The sequence below is a fragment of the Natator depressus genome, chromosome 1 (assembly GCF_965152275.1).
Source record: "Natator depressus isolate rNatDep1 chromosome 1, rNatDep2.hap1, whole genome shotgun sequence".
Lineage (NCBI taxonomy): Eukaryota > Metazoa > Chordata > Testudines > Cheloniidae > Natator > Natator depressus.
The window spans coordinates 236,110,063-236,133,493 of NC_134234.1; the positions used below are offsets into that span (position 1 = coordinate 236,110,063).

Below are 23,431 nucleotides of genomic sequence, written 5' to 3' on the forward strand. Positions count from 1 at the left end.
GCTGCCACTTAAGTCAATGGCCCTGTAAATCAGAACCTTAGTGTGCCCAAACTTGAACACAGCTTGAAATTTCTTATCTTGCAACACATGGAGTGATTGTAACTTTTCTCCTTAAGGTCTGGCTCCTGGTCCTACTGAAGGCAATGATCAAACTCCCACTGACTTCAGTCGATGCAAGCTCAACCCAGAGAACTAAAGTTTACTGCTTTTGCCCTGACATACATTTAAATTCATTAAAGTCTCTGGATGAAGTTTCTTTTAAGGCAGAATGCCTTTCCATAGTTTCCATTTCTGGCTGGTACAGACATCCGCGGCATTTCCTCCCTCGTGGTTCTCCCACTTGGGTTAGGCGTTTAGTCACAGCTCTCACTACCAGCCCCCTCGCTCATTTTCTTGCACACCACGGCTTGTTCTGCTCAAGCCAGCATCTTGGTTTCATTTGATCGTGTAGGCACGGTTCCGATGCTCAACATTTAATAGGGGGAAGCCTCCATTTCACCTGCCCCTATGCTGTAGATTATACCACCTCATGCTCACAACCTTTTACACACCCCTTCCCCTTCCACGCTGGTCCTGCCGCCTGCCCAGCTGGCTTGCGGCAGTCCATTCCGCATCCTAGCGCCCGCGGCCCTGCAGGGGGCGCCAGAGAGCTTTCTTGCCGGCAGGCGAAGGAAGCCGCGGTGAGCTGGTCCTGGGGCTGTGTGAAGTCTCTGCGCCAGAGGGACGAGAGCGGGGCAGAAAGGAGATCACGGGCAACCCACGATGGCTGAGGTCGGGTTCCTTCTCTGATCACACAGCTAGGTGAGCTGGCCGGCAACAAAGACCAGGGCTGGAGTCCCGTCCTCCCAGCGCACCCTCGTGCTGCTTGACTGGTGCGGAGAGGTGAGTTTGATGCATTCAGGCATCTGGCTGAATAGGGCTAGCGCACATAGCCAGGGGCTACTGCCGCGAGAGGGGGACCCTGGCAAAGCCAGCCGCTATCTTTGTGCTTTGCCAAGAGCAACAAACAAGCTGCTTAATTGTTACCGGTTTATCTCTTCGGCGATTCCCCAAATCGGGCAGAGCTAGAAGAGGACTGGCTTCCTCGGATCATCTCCGGATTCTGCATGGGAAGGTATTAGGGGAGACACCCTCTACTTCTGGGGTTCCCTCCTGGCTGCTAATTTTAACAACAGTAGCGAGGGGCAAATCACATTGTGAGCTTGTCCATCTGCCCAGGAGTGGGGGAGGATTCCTTCAGCTCTTTCATTAGGAAAGCAAAATATTACCTGTTGCACGGTATTATTTAATCAGTGACAGCCGTGGGCTTGGAACAGCTATCTGTAATTATTTCTGGGACTGTCTTGCTGTGCTCATCACACACGAGAAGCCAAACATTTGCAAGCTGACCGTCAGAAAACGAGAGAGAAGCAAAGTATCCCTTAGAAGATCACACTGCAGCTCTATATGCCTCTAGGCTCTTTTGCTGTGATAAGGATACTGAGGCAGAGACCTACAGAAAATAGGAAGAGAAATAAATGTGTAAACTAGTATTTGTTTATTAAAGTGGGGATGGCAGTTGTGTGGTTGACTTAAACCAAATGTAGTTTTTTTATTTTAATGCATGGGCCTGATTGAGAAGGGAATCTTTGCTCATAGTTTTTTAAAGACGTTCTTGGTGACAAACCAGCATTCATACTTTTTCAGTGACATTTGAGCATGAAAATGAATATTGGATTTCTTTTGGAGCCAGAGCACACCCAGTAGTATGTCAATCTTTACTTAGAGAGAGTTTGTTTTACAGCAACACGTTGTCTTGCTTTCTCTCTTTTGCTCTGCTGTAGAAATATGGGGTTCAGATTCTCAACTCAGTTGCTGTAGTGTAAATAAGGAACAAATCAAACTGATGGAGTTACTCCAGATATAGACCAGATTGGCATCTAGCCCATATGTTTTAGAGGAAGGTAGCATGCAAATATAGAAAAGGGACACTTGCAACCCTCTAATTTACAGTGTGCATTTATAGTCATCCAGAAATAAGTGTCAATCTCTTTAAACAGTAAGGGTCAGAGTCTCTGTGTAAATTGACAAAGCTCCATTGACTTCAGAGCTACTCCAGTTTACACCAGGTGAGAATCTGGCCCAAGCTGCAAGAAGGTTTTTAGGGTTGTCAGCAGTTATGTGTATTAGAAACCCCAAACCAAGCAATTAAAACTAGGGATTATAGTACAGATTGATTTAAGTACTTTCTTCTGCCAGAATATTCTAGCATTTTTGATTTCCTACCTAAAGCTGAAAGTGAGAGGAATGTATTGGCTGCATCACATTTATGCCTTTCTTCCATGAGCAGAACTAGAGTAAGAAAAACAAGTCTTGCTACAAATGATTTTACATGACTCGCTTTTGACAAAGCATGCATCCGTGACTTTTTTAGGTTAGAAATTGGAAGGCAAATGTATGTATTCTTTGGAGTTCAATTCCTGTCTCTCTGCTGGTAGATGAAACAATTCATAAAAGGTTTTTCCTTTCTAAATGCTTGTACAAGATGAATATGATTTGCCGTTTACTCCTCTGCAAAATAAACCAGAAGCATGAGATCTCAAAAATACATTCATATCCTTCTCTAGATAAAGTACATTGGACAAAATTTGTGCAACATATTGTATTCTGGAGAAAATTTAATAAAACATTATTTTATTTCACAAAGTTTCTTGAAATGTGTTATTGCTTTAGTGTGGGCAATACTAATGTAGCAATTAATGTAGCTGATATTTATGATTAAAATAATCTTACGTCTTTCAAAAGAAATATTGGCAAACCTTTCTAACAAACAGAGATTGGTATTTTTTGTGAAACATGCTGTGTACAGAAGTAAAATTATACTATGGTATAATTGGTGAGATGAATTACCCACACTAAATGGTAGTATTGGTACAATACTGATAATCTATAGTGCCTTCATTAATAGATCTCAAAGCACTTTACAGAGGAAAGTAAATTTAGTTATCCTTAAATTCACAGATGGGAAAATTGAGGCACAGAGAGGTGACATAACACACTGAAGGTCATACAGCAGGGCAATAGAGGTAGTAGGAACATTCTTATGTGGTCTTTAAAAATATATAAAGAGAAAATTCAGTGTCTCCTAGCCCTGTGCTTTTCTGAATATTTACGTCTGAGCTGAGTCTTCTTACACAAAGAACATCAAGGAACTTTGTGTAAAGACTTTGTTTACTGGAATGGGCAGGTGCAAATATTTAGAACTTCTGAAGACATTTAAGTAACTGCTGCTGAGTAATTGGGGCTTTGAAATAATTGAGGGTTTGGGAAAGGGAAAGGGAGTTCAACTATCTGCAAATAGATTAATGAATGCTTATGGTTTTAAAATATATTCATTAAAGTTAGTTTGGCCAAAAGTAGTAACTTAATATAAGCTATCCCAGCTGGCTTAAAAAAAAAAGTAACAGAGAACCTTATATGGCATTATGAGCTGAGCGCTGAAGATTATTGAATAAGAGCCTGTGTGCAACAAAGTGTCACAGGGGCATGTCTCAACAGCTGAGCTAGAAAACTACTGTGGTATATATTCTACACAAAAGGTGACAAACACCAAAGGTGTCAGTAGCGTTACTTCTGTGGTTGAGGACATTAGCGTATGGTTTAAATAAAGAAGTATTTAGGAAGCGTCTGATTTCTGCCTACTCACTGTATTACACCGCTTTAAGGTTCTGTGCAGAAGTCACAATGACGTGGTGAAGCTGAAGACGGGACCTGGGAACCTTCCGTCTGCTCAAGTTTGGGTAATCCAGTGAATTCTCCATCGTTCCATTTTCCCACCATGGCTAAAAGTGCGGAAGTGAAGCTGGCGATCTTTGGTCGAGCCGGTGTGGGGAAGTCAGGTATATTTGTTGTCTGCTTTTCTTCTGCCTTTGATCAGGTGGCTTTTCCCTCACTCTCTCCAGTGTTCTCAAAATGAGCCTTTTGTGTACGCAAAAAACAGCTGGGCCTTACTCTGATTTTATGTATACCAGCATGAATCATGCAGAGCATCATGGAAGCCAGTGGGTGATATGGGTGTAAAGCTGGTGTCAGAGAGATCAGCATCAGGCCCCTAACTTTTAATTTAGCTTTCCACACTATTTTTCATGCTCTAGGCTCTGCAAAATAAAAGGAATAGAATAAAAATGGAAGTGGGAACAGGCCTACTGTTTGAAGTTCATGCCAAAACTGCTATTGATTGCTACGGAGATAGAGATGGACTAGCATTGTTTAATTTGTCCCTATATAGCTTGCCTGGATTACGGCATGTTGACTATTATTGTTTAATTCCCTATACGAAAGGAGGTGAGAGGCGAGGTAGAATAATGCACTCGTCCTGAGCAGTATTGAGTGCTGCAGTGCCTATTGATTCCAGTGGGGATTTCTGGTGCTCAGCAACTCACAGGATCAGACCCTAGGAGAATGCGCTGGAAGCCATGTGGAGCTAACAACCACACAGCAGTTTTCACAGGATTCTAAAGAGCAGTGGAAGGACCCAGTCAGGTCAGGGTGGCTTTCTAGATGACCCAGCTTTGCCCTGTTTTGAGGAGGATAAAGCAACAACTGACTTTATTCAGGACATCACTATTTTGGCCCCCTGCAGGGTGGAGAGGAAACAGCTGGCATCTGTTTTACATAGAACATCCCTCCTCCTGGCTTCCACTTAAAATTAGCTTTGAATGAGCAAGTTAAAATATTTTTAGGCTCAGAGGAGTCACAGAACTCCCATCCACTTCAGCGCCCAGGGAGTGACTGAGTCCTTTAGAGAGCTGCTGGCTAAATTCACCTGCCAACTCCGTTGGTGTACCTAGTGAAACAAACACCTAGAAGAAAGTGACAATCTCAGCAGAAAACAAACATTTAGACACCTCCCTTTTCTACTGATCTATTCATTCCAAGCTCAGTTTTCTCAATATTGTCTGGGATTTTGACATCCGAAGGTTTGCATGTGATGCACCATTTGTACTTAGAGCAGTATAATGGTGCATTTGTAGAAACAAGTAGTGACTGGTAAGTGACATGAGGTGCACAAGGTACCTTGAGTAGCTTTGTAGTCTTGCATTTACTTGAAAACTTTAGGGCCACCTTAATATACTCTTCAGACAATAGGACCAGAAGGCAAGGCATCTCTTAGCCTAATTTACCTCCTGTGACTGTTTGGGAACTTGAAAAATATAAGGCTGGCCTCCACAGGTACCATGTATTGTGGCTGTTTGTTTGAAGTGTGAGCAACATGAAGTTCCAGTGTGTGCTTTTCAGAAGATAGGGCTAGATACTCAGCTGCTGAAAATCAGTGCAGTTCCATGGAAATGTGTTTTAGTTTATAACAACTGAGGATCAGGCCCATAAACATTATTATTGTTTAGTTAATTTGGATCCAAGTGTGTTTGTTCAGAAGATATTGTACCAGGAAAATATCAGTGAAATAACTCACTTCCATCAGCCTACAAATTAAGAGTATACATGGGACAGAGGACATTATAGCGATCATATCACAAAGGCAACACAAATTGAATTATATCTACTTATATAACATATTTCAAAGGGTGCTCTTAAGATTAAAAACAAAGATTTAAATTGCCTTACCTGTGTTATAATGCCACAGACTGTTAACTGGAAGTGCCATAATAAATCTGCCTTTACTTTCTACCATTTATCCTATTTAAGTTTTGCAAGTCAGTTTGGACAGTGAAATAAGGTCAGTTAGTTTCACTTTTTGTTTGTAGTCAAACTCTGTTCATGGTTGTGGTTGCTTAGCACAATGCTTTGGTTGGATTCAGGATAATGAAGGAGAATCTCCCTCCCAAGTGTCCCCTCTCCCAAAAAGCTTTTTCAGCAAAATTAATCCCCCTCCACGCGCACACAAAATATTTCTCTTCATATGAGGTTTTGTAACTTTTGAGAAAAAAAAAAAAGAGAGAGATAGACTTTAAATGTTCAGTCAAAAATAATCAGTGTCCTTCATAAGAACATCTAGCATGTGAGCGGTACAGTTTTCACATTTGGTCTTCCCTTTGTGGCCTTCACCACACTAAGGTTTTCTGGCAATTATTCCCCACTGTGCTAATATCAGGACAACTTCACTGGTGGTAGCAATACTGAGACTGCTATTGTGGATTGAGCAGGATGAGAGACAAAATAATCCCCAGAGAGCAAACTGTAGTGGACAGAGAGGCCCAGTGTTAGGATGTAATAGATGCTGCCTCTAAATGGCTTTTTTTGAGAGAGATGTAGATTCTTGAGTGTCCATATAATTTTCCATCAAGATATGTGTCCAGTTTATGATATGTAGTGTGTGAAATCCTGGTTTCTCTGACTGTACAGTACCAGACTTGACTAAGCCAGACAGCTGGAAGTTAAGCCAAGTTCTAAAAGCCAGAACATGACTCAAGACACTGAAGTGGACAAGATGTATATGAAGAAGGAAATACACGTGGCAATAAATAAGACTGTTATGATTACCAGTTCCAAAATAAGGTCACTGGCTTTCTCTCTTTTTTGGCCCATCCTCATTTAACAAGACAGGGCCAGACATTAGGTTCTAGTATGGCTTAAGCCTTCATTGGCTTCCCTCCCTCAAAGCAGAACATTTGTGAAGTTACAGAAGCATATTGTAATGTCCTGGAAAGATTCCCCTCCCAGTTCTTGATCAGGGTTTGGGAATGACTGAACCCGAGGTAGCCATAACAAATTTTTTGCAGAAGAAATAGTGTGTGTGGGGACAGGATGCTTTGGGAGTTTTAGGCTTCCATCATGCAACAGTGAAGCCAATGGGAGTTTTACCATTGATGTTACTAGCAGTAGGATCTGGGCTTTAGTCTGATCTACATAGTAGTCCACTTAATAGGATATGTTCAGTAAGACTTCCTATTCTTTCTTTCAGTATATTAATTCAAGGCTCTCAGAAAGGTGGGATGGATCATGAGTGATGAAGTCTCAAGGGGCTAAAGCCAGATTCAAACAAACTTCTACACTTGCTGCTACTTGTCAGGTTTCCTTGCCCTTTGGTTTTCTAGGCTAGAGGGTTTTTTGTTGTTTTAAATGGTTACATAATATCTTTTCTCAGTCACAGCCACTATTTACTTATTATCCTACCAGATTAAGACCAGTAGATTTCATTGCTAATCTACCTCACCTATTTTATTTTCCTCTCTAGAGGTATGCCCTTCAAAGATAGAGGACCAAATCTGCTTGCACAGGTGTAAATCAAGAGTACTTCCACTGAAACTAAGAAGGTTACTTCAGAATTGCACTGAGCAATAAATGAGCATTCGGTACACAGTCTCTCTCTTGTGCAAATTAAACCAGTGGAAGTGTTCCAATGCACGAACACACCATGAGCTGGATTCTCCATTCTGTTAAGGCCAGTTTGCACTGCATAAACAATACAAAGTGGCCTTAAACTGGCTGCAGATAATGGATAAAGAATTCCTTCTGGGCAGAGGAACTGTTTGCTGTCTCCTGTGTCAGCCACGCCCCACCCCCATTTAAGGGGAAGAAAGGTAGTGGCATTCCAAAGGCAGGGAAGGGGCATGGAAGTCTACTCTACCCAGTCCTCCACTGGCATAAGTTAGGAGCCAAGCAGCCCTGAATGAGAGTGGCCACCAGCTCTCCGTGTCCTCCCCTCTCCACAATGTCTTGGATGGAATGGAGAATTAAAGCTCACAGTAGTTTACACTACGGCTGTCAAGCAATTAAAAAAATTAATTGCGACTAATTGCGCAATTAAAAAAATTAATCACGATTAATCATGCTGTTAATAGTACTATTTATATAAATATTTTTGGATGTTTTCCACATTTTCAAATATATTGGTTGGTTTCAATTACAACACAGAATACAGAGTGTACGGTGCTCATTTTATATTTAGTTTTATTATAAATATTTGCACTGTAAAAATAAAAGAAATAGTACTTTTCAGTTCACTTTCTACAAGTACTGTAGTGAAATCTCTTTATTGTGAAATTTGAACTTACAAATGTAGAATTATGTACAAAAAATAACTGCATTCAAAAATAAAACAATGTAAAACTTCAGACCCTACAAGTCCACTCAGTCCTACTTCTTTTTCAGCTAGTCACTCAGACAAACAAGTTTGGTTACAATTTGCAGGAGATAATGCTGCCCGCTTCTTGTTTACAATGTCACCTGAAAGTGAGAACAGGCGTTCGCATGGAAGTGTTGTAGCCGGCGTTGCAAGATATTTACATGCCAGATCCGCTAAAGATTCATGTCCCTTCATGTTTCAACCACCATTCCATAGGACATGCATCCATGCTGATGATGGGTTCTGTTCAATAATGATTCAAAGCAGTGCAGACCAACGCATGTTCATTTTCATAATCTGAGTCAGATGCCAGCAGCAGAAGGTTGATTTTCTTTTTTGGTGGTTTGGGGTCTGTAGTTTCTGCATCGGCGTGTTGCTCTTTTAAGACTTCTGAAACCATGCTCCACACCCTGTCCCGATCAGATTTTGGAAGGCACTTCAGATTCTTACATCTTGGGTTGAGTGCTGTAGCTATCTTTAGAAATCTTACATTGGTACCTTATTTGTGTTTTATCAAATCTGTAGTGAAAGTGTTCTTAAAATGAACATGTGCTGGGTCATCATCCAGGACTGCTGTAACATGAAATATATGGCAGAATGCGGGTAAAACACAAAGCAGGAGACATATAATTTTCCTCCAAGGAATTCAGTCACAAATTTAATTAACACTTTTTTTTTAAACAAGCTTCATCAGCATGGAAGCATGTCCTCTGGAATGGTGGCCAAAGCATGAAGGGGCATACATATGTTTAGCAGATCTGACAGGTATATACCTTGCAATGCTGGCTACAAAAGTGCCATGCGAATGTCTGTTCTCACTTTTAGGTGACATTGTAAATAAGAAGCAGGCAGCAGTATCTCCAGTAAATGTAAACAAACTTGTTTATCTCAGCAATTGGCTGAACAAGAAGTAGGACTGAGTGGACTTGTAAGGTCTAAAGTTTTACATTGTTTTGTTTTTGAGTGCAGGTATGTAACAAAAAAAATCTATATTTGTTAGTTGTGCCTTCACGATAAAGAGATTGCACTACAGTACTTGTATGAGGTGAATTGAAAAATAGTATTTCTTTTGTTTATCATTTTTACCGTGCAAATATTTATAAAGTGATATAAAGTGATAATATAGAGTGAGCACTGTACACTTTATATTCCGTGTTGTAATTGAAATCAATATATTTGAAAATGTAGAAAAACATGCAAAATATTTTATAAATTTAAATTGGTATTCTATTGTTTAACAGTGCAATTAATCACAATTAATTTTTTGAGTTAATCGTGTGAGTTAACTACAATTAATTGACACCCTAGTTTACACACTGCTGTTCTAATCACTGTTCAGTTTGATTTTTAAACCTTCATTCCTATGTCAAAGAAAGCTGGGATTTCATAATGCAAGTGGCTATTTTAAAACTCTGTGGTATTAACAGCCATTAAAGAAAGACACAAAGGTCTGATCCACCAGTGGTTGCAACTAAGGTCTGCAATACATGCATGGGCGGGAGGGGAAAAAGAAAGGATGGAGAGTACTGACCTGTATGGAAGGGGAAGAGCATGAATGTGAGAGAGAGAAAAAGAGAGAAAAGAATGGATGGAAGCACTGAAATGGTTGAAGTCTTTTCCAGCTCCCAATTTAATTGGCCTTTAAATACAGTATCTATGCCTAGGAGACTTTTTTTTATTTTGACCTTGGAATGATTAGTATCCAGCTAAGGTATGTGCTAGCCTAGCTTCCAAAAGCCTGTATGGCTTTTACTCTGTATGGTCCCATCTCAGTGTGGCAGATTGCAGGGTTTTGCACTGACAAATAGATCATTTCTGTGTCACTAGGATGATGAGTTATTTCTGCTGACTCATGCTGGCAAGTGGCTCCCATCAGTTTCAAGCTAGGCTGGAAGAACCTGCCTGAGAGAGAGGTAGCTAGGGATACAGGAGCCCTGCAGAGAAAATGCTAGGAATAGCCATGCTCAGGAGAAAAGACTAGACAAAGGTTGTGGTATTTTGTTGTGGCTATTTAAGTGAACAGCAAAGGCAAACCCCAGGAAAGGCCATGATTCAGCAAAGGCTTATTCACGTGGTTAGCTTTGCATACTATGACTGGAAGGGCATAAAGTTAAGCACATGCATAAATTTGGACCATATCCGGCATCTGCTTATGCTGTGCTTGGAGCTCTGTCAGAACTGCATTTGGGCCTGGGGCCCTATGCTACATTGACCCCACTAACTGCAGCGTGCAGACCCAGGTCAGCATATGGCCCTTGTTCAGCGACCACTTTGTTGCAAGAGATCTGCTTTATTCTGTGTTCTGTTTCAACGGGCTGTAACAGGAGCTTCACAGTGCCGCATCCAGACTATGTTTGGGAAGGTCATCCCTTAAAGGCATAGTCCCCAATATTACAACCATCACTACCAAAGCAAAGCTGTGTGAAAAATGAAATGGATGAATCTGGGCTTTTATTCTGTGAGATGTGGTGGTGGTTTGAGGAGATCCTTTCTGGACGTGTGATTTGTGCATGTTTTAAGTTTTATCAAAAGGGAGAGACTTTAACATTTGCCAAAAAACCTGAGAGAACAAAAATCATCTCTTCACGAGAGCCAGTCAAAAACAAGGCCGGGGGGGGGGGGGGAGGGGGAAAGGGAATCTACTACATTTGTATATTTGTGTGTGGGGAGGGGCAAGGGGGGTTATGAAATTTTACAAGGTTCTGAACATACACAGCATCTGGTGGAATCACACTTTAACAAGAGAAACATCTGAAATCAATTCCCTTTTTGTGCCCAGTATGTAATTAAGTACAGAAGAGAGATGCAATACAGTGCAGTACCATTTTTTTTTTTTTTTTTGCACAGCACTTTTCATCCAAGTCTATAGCATAAAGTGTTTGTTATACAGCTGGTTGGAAAATGGTGGGGCACACTTAACATTTTCCCATTTATATTTTTGAAGTCTCAAATTTAAAAACATATCAGCCAGCTCTGATTTGTTATGCTACAAAGTTCAGTCTTCAAGACTGAATGGCAACAAGTTACTGAACTCAATACTAGAGTAATTAGGTGACGATCTACATCCTGTGTTATCCAGGATGTTGGACGACATGATCTGAACATCCCATCTGGTGCAAACATTTTTGAACCTATGGATGAAATAAATAGCAAGGGAGGAAACCAAGCGGTTGAGGCAGGAGACAAAAATATATCTTCAGATGAGATTTTAAATGTACAATAGGTAACTCTTGTAGTTGATCAGGGCCGGCCCACAACATTTTGGCACCTGAGTTGGGGAGCTCAAATGATGCCCCCGTACCTCCTCGCTTGGGCCAAAACTTTGAAAGTTCTCAATTCTGCCTTCTTCCTGTTCCACCTCTCATGGTACTGCTCTGCTACCTACCCCAATAAAGGAGAACTAACAACTTAAAATGCCTTGTTCAAAAATTTTAAGGAACACTTCACTTCCAAACGCCTGAACAGCAAATGTAACTTTTCTTGCCTGCATAGTAAACACTGGCATTTTTATCTGTTTGAATAATCCAAGTGGTGCTTTCTGTGCCTTCTTGGTTGCAAAGATTTGAACTGCTTCCTGCTGAAGGTCCACAGTCTGGGCCAGCCCATGATCTGTTGAGATGGTTGCAAGGCCGACCAGCCTCTCCTGTGTCATTGTGGTGCATAGATGTGGTTTTATTAACTTCAGTTTGGAGAAGCTGCGTTCTCCACTGGCAACTGTTACAGGAAGTGGTAGAAGTATGCGCAGAGCAACAAAAACATTTGGAAAGAGGGTGGTCATCTTATTTGTGTACATATATTCCAGAACAGCCTTTGGAGTTGATCCTGCTGAAATGTATCTTGAAAGGGCTTTCAGTTCATCACCTAAATCACTCGCATCAATATCGCGCATGTCATCATGTGTCAACACTGTCTCTAGTGCCCTGCATTGTTGGTGTAGGCCTTCTTCAGGTACAGTGAGGAGTTTTGAAATATCATACAACATCCCAAATATACCGCTGTGTTCCTTGAGCTGTATGCAACGTTCATCAACTGACTGTACTGCACAATCTAGCACGTGGTTAAAGAATTCAACTTTGCATTGTTGATTGGGCTCTCTTAAGGGATTATCCTGTTTCTTGTAATCAAAATGTCTTCTTCGGTGACTCTTGTATTCTTGAATGGGTGGGAAAATTGCTTCAGTGTGAAGTTCCTCTGTCAACTTCTGTGCACTCTTCAGAACGTTTTGAATTCCCTCATCTGACCAGCAAGACTGTAGGTATGACTTTGCTTTGTCCAGTTGTTCCATTGCTCCAGATATATCAAGGTCAACACCTTGGAGTCCTTGCTTACAACATTTATTTCAAACAGTATGTCATGCCACAACACTAAGCCACACAGAAATTTGAAGTTATGTATGTTTCTGGTGATTCCATTTCCCTCTGACACTGTTCTCCCAGTCATACCAGCTCCTGTAGTATCATCAATGTCAATGAATTCTAGAAAATGCTCTCTGACAGTCACCATTGCAGGGACATTTTCACTAGGTTCTCTTGTTGTTACAAAACGCACCATTCAAGTAATCTGTTCCGTATAGCTGATCTGAAGTGCCACACAGTGCTAGGTTTTGGGTAGCAAGCATTCTCACAATGGCAATGAGACTTTTCAGAACATTTGGCCAGTAAAGAGACTCTGATGCAATCTTCTCTTGAGGCTGATCATCTACGGTGGCCTTTAACCTTAGTCTCATCTCAAGCTCTTTGCACCCATGGAATGCTCTCTGGTGATTTTCTGCCTTCTCATGCCATGCCAGATTTCTAGCCAGATTTTTCCAGTCCTTTGTTTCTGTAGAACCCAATGTAGCTGGAACATTAGACTGGAAGAGTTTGCAATAAAAACAGTATGCAGCATTCTGGGTTTTTGAGTACATAAGCCATGGCCTCTCCACTTTGTCACCACTGGGGATTTCACGCCAGTAATGTGTTGGATGGAAACTTCTATTTTCATTTTCTTTGGGGAACATGACGTTTTTCACTTGCTGTGGCCCATGCAGTACAAGGAGGTCCTTCAGGCTACTGCTCAAGTGGGTCCACAGTCCTGGATCATCTAGACCAGGGGTTGGCAACCTATGACACGCGTGCCAAAGACAGCACGCGAGCCCATTTTTAATTGCACGCTACTGCAGCGTGCCATTAAAAATCCGGCCTGGCCCGCTCTTCTCCACTCCCCGCCCCCTCCCGCGGGGGCTAGAGGCAGAAGCTTGGTCCTGCCAGCTCCCCTGCCTCTTCCTGCAGTATGCTGGGTTCCTGCCCCTCGTTCTCCTCCTCTCAGTCCCTGCTGGACAATCAGCTGATGGCCCTTGTCAGGGAGGGGGTGGGGGAGGAGCGGAGTCAGCGTGCTTGCTGCTCCTGGCGGAGGCAGAGAAGAAGTAGGGCCAGGGCCTTGGCGAAGAGGGGCATATCCCCTCCAGCCCCCTGCCATGAGCACCCCACACCCCCAGCCCTCTGCCCTGAGCCCTGCACACCCCCAAGACCCCTGCCCTGAGCCCAGTACCCCTCTCACACACACATAGCCCTCTGCTTGACTCCTTCACCCCCCCATGACCCCAGCCCTGACTCTGGCACCCCCACACATACCCAGGCCCCCCACATCCTGACTGTTGCACCCCCCACTTCCCCACCCCCACCCTGAACACCAAATGGGAGCTCCTGCACCCCCCCCCCCACATTCCCACCTGCACCCCTCCCACCAAATGGGAGCTGCCCAGGTAAGTGCTCCACACCCAAACCTCCTGCCCCAACCCTGAGCCCCCTCCCTCATTCTAGCTCCTGGCCAGACCCTACACCCCAACTCCCAGCCTGCTCCTTCACCCCCAGCCCTGTGCTCAGTGCACTCCCACCCTCAGCTCAGTGCAGAGAGAGAGAGGAAGAGAATGGCCAGAACCAGGGAGAAGGTAGGTACCCTCTGAATGTGGGCAGGCTCGGGACCCCAGACAGGCAGGCAGAGCGGGTTTGGCAGCCGGGATCCTGGCTGGCAGGAGCCAGCGGATGGAACCCCTGAGCGGCAGCGGGCTCAGCCCACTGCCGGTCTGGGGTTCTGGCTGCCGGCCCCTTGCCAGCCGGGGTCCCGGCCGCAGGCCCCGCTCAGCCCGCTGCTGGCCTAGGTGAACGGAACTCCAAACCAGCAGTGGGCTGAGCAGGCCGGCGGCGTGAGATCAACATTTTAATTTAATTTTAAATGAAGCTTCTTAAACATTTTGAAAACCTTGTTTATTTTACAACAATAGTTTAGTTATATAATATACAGACTCAGAGAGAGAGAGAGACCTTCTAAAAAACGTTAAAATGTATTATCGGCACGTGAAACCTTAAATTAAAGTGAATAAATGAAGACTCGGCACACCACTTCTGAAAGGTTGCCGACCCCGATCTAGACTTAAGGAACTAACCTCAGCAGCAGCTGTTTCTTGCGCCTCCACCACACTCTTCTCTGATTTACACTTTTCTTCAGGAATGTGCATGGTTACACATGCATTTGAGATGGAGATATGGACGCTGCAGTAGCTGCCAGGTCACCTGCACTCTGACTAACTGGAAGATCAGGCATCTCCTCACCACTCACATCCTCACTGGTGCCAGAAGGCTCTCCTGAGATATGTGGACACAAGTGTTCACGGAGAGCTCCTTCCTGCTTAGATAGAAGAGCTTCCTTTGCTTGCTTTCTTTTTCTGAATGCTGCCCCAGAGGGGTGTTTTCTTCTTTCACTCATGACTGCTGTTCTGTGCCAGCTACAGTGGCTCTCAACACTCAGTTGAAGGGGACAAATAAGCAAGCCGGTAGCAGGGCCTGAGTGAGGGAAAATATCAGTCTCTTGAGGGCCTAACTGGCTCCTACTGCTTCAGTTGACTGCCTGTTCGCCTCAAATGGGTTCAGGGAAGCAGCAGGAAACAGGAAGCTCCCTGAGAAGCTGGTATTAATCAGTCCAGTCTCCTGGGGGTGCTAGAGAGGTACATAAGAGGCTCCTCCTCTTCTCTCTCCCTGCAGCTCCTGCTGCTTTCTGTTACTCCCTCTCACCTTTTCTCCTGCCTGCCTGTTATGTCTCTTGTGCCCTCCTTCCTCCAGCACTGCACTCCATCATCTCTGTGCATCTAGAGCAGGGAGAATCCATATGCACCAGCAGCAGACACAATTTTCTACACTCTGGGTCCTAGTGGCGCCCCTCCCTCCCCCCCAAAGTCTGGCACCTGAGGCAGCGCCTCAGTTCGCCTCATGGTAAGGCCAGTCCTGTAATCCAGATGGAAAGAGCTTCAGAGGAGTGGGCTCTCATACCATTTGTGGCCAGACTGTATGAATTCAGCAGGGCGAGGGGAAGTTGATGCTAGTCATCATTGCAACACCAGGGAAGGGTGTAGAGAGACAGTGTATGGAGGCAGGCTAGAACGAGTCCATAGAGAGTTGTAGATACAAGAAGGCAAACTTTGAACCAAGTTCTACGCTCTCCCCACTCATTTTAGACTTTAACTCCACCTCCTTTTTTCCAAAGCTGTACACACAGTTACCAAAGATGTCTCTTTAAAAGTGATTTTCATCCTCACAAAGCACATTCTTATACCCCACCCCCTTCCTTTTACCATTTTTAGTTCAGTTTATTTACTAGGAAATGTCAAATTTTTCTTCAACAGCAATTACTCATCTAGTTATCAGTTCAGTCAGGGAAAAAATCTTCATCGCACAAAAGCTTTAAAGTCAGCTTTTAGACCAGTTAACACGGCCGGGGCAAGTTACCATAACAGGTTACTTCAGAAGTCCAGAAAATGGGGTGGAATTTCAGGGTGGTACAGTGGATCAGTTGCTTTCATTGCTTATCTAAAAACACTCTTATTATAGTGCTTGTTAGAGGATCAGCTGTATTCATTTTCCTAACGTGGTGCTGGTGAAATATTATTTTTTTTCCATATTAAACATCTCCTGCCTCTTCTGTCCTCTGGTTTTATGCTTTGGATGAGAGGATGTGCTTGTCAGAGGGTCCTCGGTACCTGTTTAACTCTTGTGTATTACTAGAAATAGAATGGTAGCCAGTGCAAGGAGAAGGGGATTGGAACATGCCTCTCTGGCCATGCCCCCAGGCTACTCAGACATGTTCCTCTTTGATGTACATAATTCTCTAACCTGTGATAGGACTGCTCTGTACCCTCCACCTGGGGTGAAATTGATCCCTTTGCATAGGGCCACCACAGGCCCTATGCACAAATTAAGCCCCTGAAGTAGATCAGTTTCACCCATGAAAAGCATGTACAGGGATTCCGGCCACTCTATCCCCTCCTCACTACCCTCTGCACACTTGCCCCCGAGCAGCCAGTATCAGACCACAGAGTAGACAAAGTTTGTTTCCTTGTGAGTATGTTTGACATTACATCCTCCTCCCAGCTACCACAAATCAAGGAGTAACTAATGCAGGAATTTGCTAGCCTAAAACCAACGATGTTCATACAGTTTTATCCCTGCTCTCAGCTTCATCTTATTTACTGTCACTGGCATCTACTCTACCTGCATCTCCTCAGGGCAGCTGGTGGCAGCTGTCAGAATTAAGTCTTGTTCTGCCGTTTTTGGTGTCTGTTTAGGTTGTGCTAAATATAATCTGTTGCTTGACCACTGGGGAAAGGATGCCAAACTCCAAGGTTTGTATACACTGCACTGCTCTCTTAACATACATAAACAAACCACAGTGCTTGGCTTGGTGAGATGGGGACCTTGATTGTTTTTGGCCTCCAAGAATTACTGCAAAAGATCAGCAAAACCTCCTCATGGGGTGGTCAGAGGACTCACTTGCCAGATTACCGTAAAACAGTATACAGTATTTTACCACTAACTGCACAGTAAGTACCTGAATGTATCATTCAATGCAGTGATGGTTCACAGAGGTGTAACCCCAGTATTTCTTTTGGGTAATTACAAATGCTGTCTTTAGGATTTGTGTCTCCCCCAGAGAGGTTAATCTCATTCCCTAATCCCACCCTGAGTGCTTGCAGTTCCTACCTTCCCCTTGTTTCGCCATGCCCCTTCACATATGTGTGTCTCTGCCCCAGTTTTCCACCCCCCCAAATTGATCAGCTCCCATTTCTGGTCTTCCGCCTTCATCCACTAGCTCTGTAAGGCTCCATAGCCATCTGCTGAACCTCTTCCTTCATTCACAGCTGCCTCTTTAGCCTCCCGACTCAGATTAAGAGAGCGGACAGCTGGAGGTGTGGAATGGCACGTAGCTGCCCATCACAAGACACTCATGCTGTCCTAGCAACTATGATCCAGATTTGGATTTGTGGGTGCTCAGAACCTCTCAAAAATCAGGCCCATTGGCTTCCTGGAGACAGTTTCTTGCTGGGTGGGGTTGAAAAAGGCAGCAACACATCTGTTTCCATTGTGCAATGTTTTTAGCTCAGGCTGCCCAGCTGGGGAGTGAACATAAGGGCTCATTCCTCAGCTGTAAGTTGCATGTCATTAATAGACTCCTGGAAGTCATTCCGCTGCTGTGGTGATGAGGCTAGTGTAAGAATGTGATTAGAATGTAAGTGAGCACCAGCTGATGTAACTCATCACCTGATTTGCAGAGTTGCTGAACTCCAAGTCAGTGGGAGCTGATAGGCACCCAACATTATTGAACATCAAGTCAGTAGAGTATATGCTTTGGATACAAAGGATAGGATTATAACGAGAAAAAACAACCTTGTCGTTCCCTATATTTCCACACCTACTGTCCCCACTTCACTCCTGTTTGGTCGCTTTTTTCTGCTACATCTTCCCCTTTTGTCCTCATTGGAGCCTGATCCAAAGCCCAGGAGAAAGTCTCCTGTTGACTTCAATGCTCTTTGGATCAAGCCTTCAGTGCCAGTTTCTTTCACACCAGTGTGTAGTTTATACAGTTTGTCACCTCTGAATTGCTCTGTTGTTTGATCTAGTATGTCCTTCCATTTGCCCTAGATTATACCAAACATTGCTTTAACTGAGTCACTCCTTTTTTTGAAATAGAGAGGAATTAAAAGAAAAAGGAGAGATCATTCTCCTTTTCATAATTCTGCATTCACACAAACACACACAGACACATGTATGTATTTTGAATGGGTGAAGTACTGTTATGATTCTTGTGTTCCCCAGTATATATACCCCAGTCCCTTTGCTTGGAGTTACTGTCTGGCAGCTTTTATTATTGTTTCTAATGGATTTATCATGTAAATTTTGTGACATGCTGCATATTATAGTGATAACTCCATAAATTAAATAACTTGTGATCATTACCATTGTATACTCTATATCTGCAGGCCAAAAGATAATGGTGAGAGGTATGAAGCCTAGGAAAAAGATGCAAGAGATATATTAAACATATGTGCAGCTTTAAAGTTGAAAGTAGAAAAAAAAAAGCCATACAACTTGGCCTAAGTGGCAGATCAGATTTCCAGAAATGTTAGATGTAGTTGGAGTGCAGCAAAATGAGACTGTGATGAAATTATCATCTTGGTTTCAAGAGATCATGAAATCCTTGATGCTCAGAGGTCAGAAAGCTGCTTCCATGCAGAAGTTTGCAGAAAGGAAGTTGTGGATATGTAACAGAAACAGCTTGTGTCAGAGGTGCATTAAGTAGCTGGAAATATTTATATAATGGTATATGGAAACCTTTCAAGTTGGAAGGAAGCAACTGGTCCAGAGAGCACAGGATTTGCTACACTAAAAAATGATGAACATATTTAGTGTTTACACTGTGGGTTACATTTCCAAAGTGCAGTGGTAACATTAATCCACCACTAAGACACTCCTGTGAGGTAGGTCAATTAGTGGGATTATCCCCACTTTATAGAGGTGGAAACTGAAGCGATGGGAGAGGGTGCCGAGCTTGCTCAAGGCCACACAGTGAGTCAGTGGGACTATCAGGACTCTGTTCAGGAGTTCCTGATGCCCAGTTCCATGCTTATTCCTCTTGGTAAAATCCTTCTCCTCATAATGCCTGAAGCCAGTTGTATAGGGTTCTGTGTGGTGGTGAATCCTGTGTGGTGATGTACACTTGAGGAGGGTTTAGAAGCTTTCCAAGTGAACTTCAATAATATCTATTCAGCGCTGTAACATGCGGGGAGAAGCAAAAGCAAAGTGAGCTATTTATTTGTTCACTGGAAGAACGCTGCAGCCTATCGACAGAAATACATTTGGGAGTCATCCCAGAAGAATGCATAGTCTGTCACCCATGGATAGATTAAAACCCTGCCCCCCCCCCACACAAATGGGGCACCGCATTGCAGTGCCAAAGAAAATACTGTGTTAGAGTTCTGCAATATCACATCTGACTCCAGAAACTATTGCTTAACCCCTGATTGTATGTTAGTGGTTGCTGCATTCTGGCATTGGCCACATGCCAGGCTCAATTCCTACATTAAACCATTTTGTACTAGTGAGCATCAGAATGAATTTGTCCCATGAGTCCACGTCTGACAGATCCATTTCCAGACAGACAAATCTCCTGAAATTTTATTTTAAATTAAGAAAAGCTTGATCTACATCTACTGGGACCATTATAATTCACAAGAGATGGAAGGGAAGTGAGGGAAGAAAGAGTCACTTCAGTGAAACTATGTACACCAGCTGAGCTTCTGGCCTAGGAAACTCTTGGCAAAGCTGGGAATAGAAGCCCGATCTCCTGCCTCCCAGTACTGTGCTTTAGGCACACCACAATCTTTCCCCATGCCATTGTGGGTGCTGAAGAAGAGCCCTTCTTGACTTCAGAGGGCAATTAACTTCTTCCCTAAGGCACAAGGATTGACAGCTCTTGTAACCTGTACTTAGTGTAACTGCAAGTGCGGTTCTTATTTATATCTAATCCTTTTATTATTTAACCCTACTACTCTATTTTGTCTTACTTTTAAAAAGGCTAAATCGGGAGCACAGCATGCTATCAATTTGGACAGATATGTAACTCTGGAAGCAGCCCTGATGGAGTTTCTAGAGAAGTGGAGGGAAAGGCAGCAAGATGTGATTGAATCCAAGATAGTCAACCTCCTACATTTTAAACCATATATTGGGGTGTTTTTTTAAAAAAAAAAAAAAAACTTCATGCTCTACTGAGGATATCTTGGCCACAGCACTGTAGCAAACCTGGGGCTCTGACTGTATGTTAGCCAGGATAAATTTGCTATGGAGGAAGACAGTGGAAATTGAGTAGAAAAACACTAGTTCTTGAACCTATAAAGGTGAAAAATATGGACAGATGTTCTCCTAGGCTTAAGGAGAAAGGATTCATTTTCAAACTGAACTGGAAAAACTTGAAAAGCACTGATCTTCAACACTGATCCAGGCTCATTTTTCAAATTGAGAGGAACAGAGCAGCCAGTAATTTGGAAGGAAGAAGGAGAACTGGTTGAGGACCATTGGTGTGGGCAAAATCTTCTGTTCATATCTAGGCAATGCTCCAATTGAAATGAATACAAGTGTTACCCAAGTAAGGTGGTCAAGATTTGGTCCCTAACAAATGCCTATCTACCATAATAAATTCTTTGTAGAACAGGTACATAGACAGACATAAGAGGTCAGGGGTGAGCCCCTTAATCCCAGGTGAATGTTCCTGAGAGCTAGTTTTTCAACAGTGTAACTAGGAGGCTCACAATCTGGTTCAGATCATCTGCCCCCTGGCATCTCCATTTAATCCAGTGTCACTTCTGTAGTATCTTTTGGACATTCTTTCCCCAGTCCTATAGAGACTGCCCCCTAGTGTAGACATACAACCTAGATTGCAAATTCTCTGCAAAAGGGTCTGTTTTCTCTGTTACTGATCTGTATAGTGCTTAGCACAATGGCACCCTGATCTTTGATCAGGATTTCTAAGCACTACCACAATATATATTAACACGGTTTTACACAGAGCCCAGTGCATGTTGGGGGAGTCCTTTGGGAGTTGAATCAGTACTTTGGGAATACTTGTGCAGTATGGACTTCATTAACAAACCTTGTATAGTTATCACCTCCCTATAGAATCTCAGTGCTATGATGTAAGGAGTCATAGATTACTTCTGTTTGGGAAAACAAGCATGCTTTATAGATTCATAGATTTTTAAGGCAAGAAGGGACTGTGATGATTGTCTTGTCCAGGGGTTCTCACAACAAATTTTTTGGTGGCCTCATGGTGCGGCCACCAACACTTGCTGGTGGCCACACTGAAACTTTTCCCTAAAATTATTTATTTTTCCTACATTAATAAAGTAATATGCAAATACGTATATATGTATCTCTATATCCAAATCATTGTAATTTATTTATGTAAGGTTTTGAGATTTTTTTGCAGATTCAATAATAAAAATAATTCACAGTCATCTCTATTCTTTACTGGAGCTAACAGATTAGAAACACAAATAAGGTGCTTTGCATGTTCTTGTCTTTTTTTATTATTGTTTCTTTTGCTTTTTTGGTAAAAGTGGTTGTACAACAATTCTGAAGTAAATTTAAAAATGCTTTGACATAATAGAAGTCCAAATAATAATGAAAAACACCTGGGTGACTTGAGTCTGGGGAGGGGAGAATAGGGGAGGCATGCCTGTGGCTGCAGCTGTCCCGGGGCCCCTCCGGGCAGGTGGCAGTGCTCGGGCTTTGGCTGGCCCTGAGCTCCTCTGGCCGAGCGGGCGGGGGAGGGGCGCTCGGGGCTTCAGCCAATACAGGGCTCCTCTGGGCAGATGTGTGTGTGCGCGCATGTGGGGGGAACACTCAGGGCTTCAGCCAGCTGCGGGGGCAGGGGGCTTGTGGCTTCAGCTGCTGGGGGGTGGCAGGGGGTCTTGAGACTCCAGCTGCTAGGGAGGTGGGGTGGGCGGAGTCAGGGGCTACCCTCCCCAAAGAGGGGCTCCACCTGCTGTTCATGTGCCCGCTTGCCCCCTGAGCCCCCCCCCCGCCTGCCTGCCCGCCGCTCGCCTCCTGCATTCCTCCTCAGTCCCCCACCTGCAGCTCGCCTCCTCTCACCCCCCCACCCAAAGCTCGCCTCCTCGCTCCCCTGCCACAGACACCCCCCTTCCCACCTCAAGAACCCCCACTCGCTGGTTGCTCACCTCCTTACTCCCCCTGCTGTTCACCTCCCTCCTTGCTCCTTAAGCATCATGTGTCCCATCTTTCTCTCCAGAGAGGCAAAGCATGCAGCGTTTACAGTGTTCCCTCTAATTTTTCCTAGCCATGTGCGGAATGAATTTTGTTATGTGCACCAATATGGAGGTGATGTGTGGTGGGGCTGAGGGGTTCGCAGTGTGGGAGGGGGCTCAGGGCTGGAGCAGAGGGTTGTGGTGAAGGGGAGTGAGGGCTCTGGCTGGGGGGTGCGGGTTCTTGGGTCAGGCCAGGGATCAGGGCTGGGTCAGATGGTTGGGATGCAGGAGAGTTAGGGCTCCGGCTGGGGAGGGGTATGCGGGCTCTGGGGTGGGGCCAGAGATGGGGGCTCAGGGCTGGGGAAGAGGGTTGGGTGTGGGGGGTGAGGGCTCCGGCTGGGGGCAAGCTCTGGGGTGGAGCCGGGGATGAGGGGTATGGGGTGCAGGAGGGTGCTCCGGGTCTACGGCGGGGAGAGAGAGGACTCCCCCCAGCTCTCTCTCCCCGCAACAGCACCTGGGCGAGGGGAGGGGGGGGAGCGGCACCTGTCCCCATCACGGCAGCTCTGGGGATGCAGGATAGGCGCCCCTTTGCCCCAGCAGGTCCAGGCTAGGGCTGGATTCGGGCTGGGGGAGGGGCACCCGGGCCAGGGCTGGGCTCAGGCTGGAGGAGGGGGCACCCGGTGCCTGGGCAGGTTCCCTGAGCACCTGTGCGGCACTAAAAAGGTTGCTGTGCAGCCGCATGGCTTACAGGCAACTTGCAGTGGCCGCAGGGAAACCTCCTGGCGGATGCATTTGGGAAACAGGGGTCTAGTCTGGCCGCCTGCTTAACACAGGCCACAGAATTGTAGGCGGATGGAGTCTATTACTGTGCATGTTTTGATGCGAAAAGCTCAATAAAAATGAATTTACAAGAAGAATACCACCCACAAGGTACAGTAGTGGATAAAAATGTGGAGGGAACAGCTTCTTCTTAGGGAGTTAGCAGATCTATTGTGCATCAGAACTATTATCCGCACCAAGTGTATGTGGAGTACTGTATCTTCCTCATTAACTGAGATGACGCAATGTGAGTGCATTGCAGTTAGCATGTTCCTGCTACTTATCGACATCGGGATTGACTTTAGAGGAGTTTATGCTCCCCGCAAGCCTGTTCTTTTCAACCAGAAGGCTTACATTGTGATCCTGTATAATAGATCTTCAGGAGTTTCATTACAGCATATTTGGGTCACATAATTTTCAGCAGTGAAAGCAGAAACAATCTAAGCAAGTATTATTTGCGGTAACTTAATGTCACTCTC

At 44.3% G+C, this 23,431-nt stretch overlaps 1 protein-coding gene across 2 annotated transcripts in view; it reads left to right on the forward strand.

Moving 5' to 3' along the window:
• The first annotated feature begins 540 nt into the window (after window positions 1–540).
• RERG (RAS like estrogen regulated growth inhibitor) overlaps window positions 541–23,431 on the forward strand; it is a 133,679-nt gene continuing 110,788 nt past the window's right edge. Inside the window, exons 1-2 of one of the 2 annotated variants that reach the window (XM_074938436.1) lie at window positions 541–882; window positions 3,705–3,878. In XM_074938436.1, the coding sequence (XP_074794537.1) occupies window positions 3,818–3,878 (61 nt within the window). In that variant the 5' untranslated portion in view covers window positions 541–882; window positions 3,705–3,817. Of the gene's footprint in view, window positions 883–1,001; window positions 1,115–3,704; window positions 3,879–23,431 lie in introns of those variants that run through there. The other variant, XM_074938443.1, reaches the window with a different exon arrangement.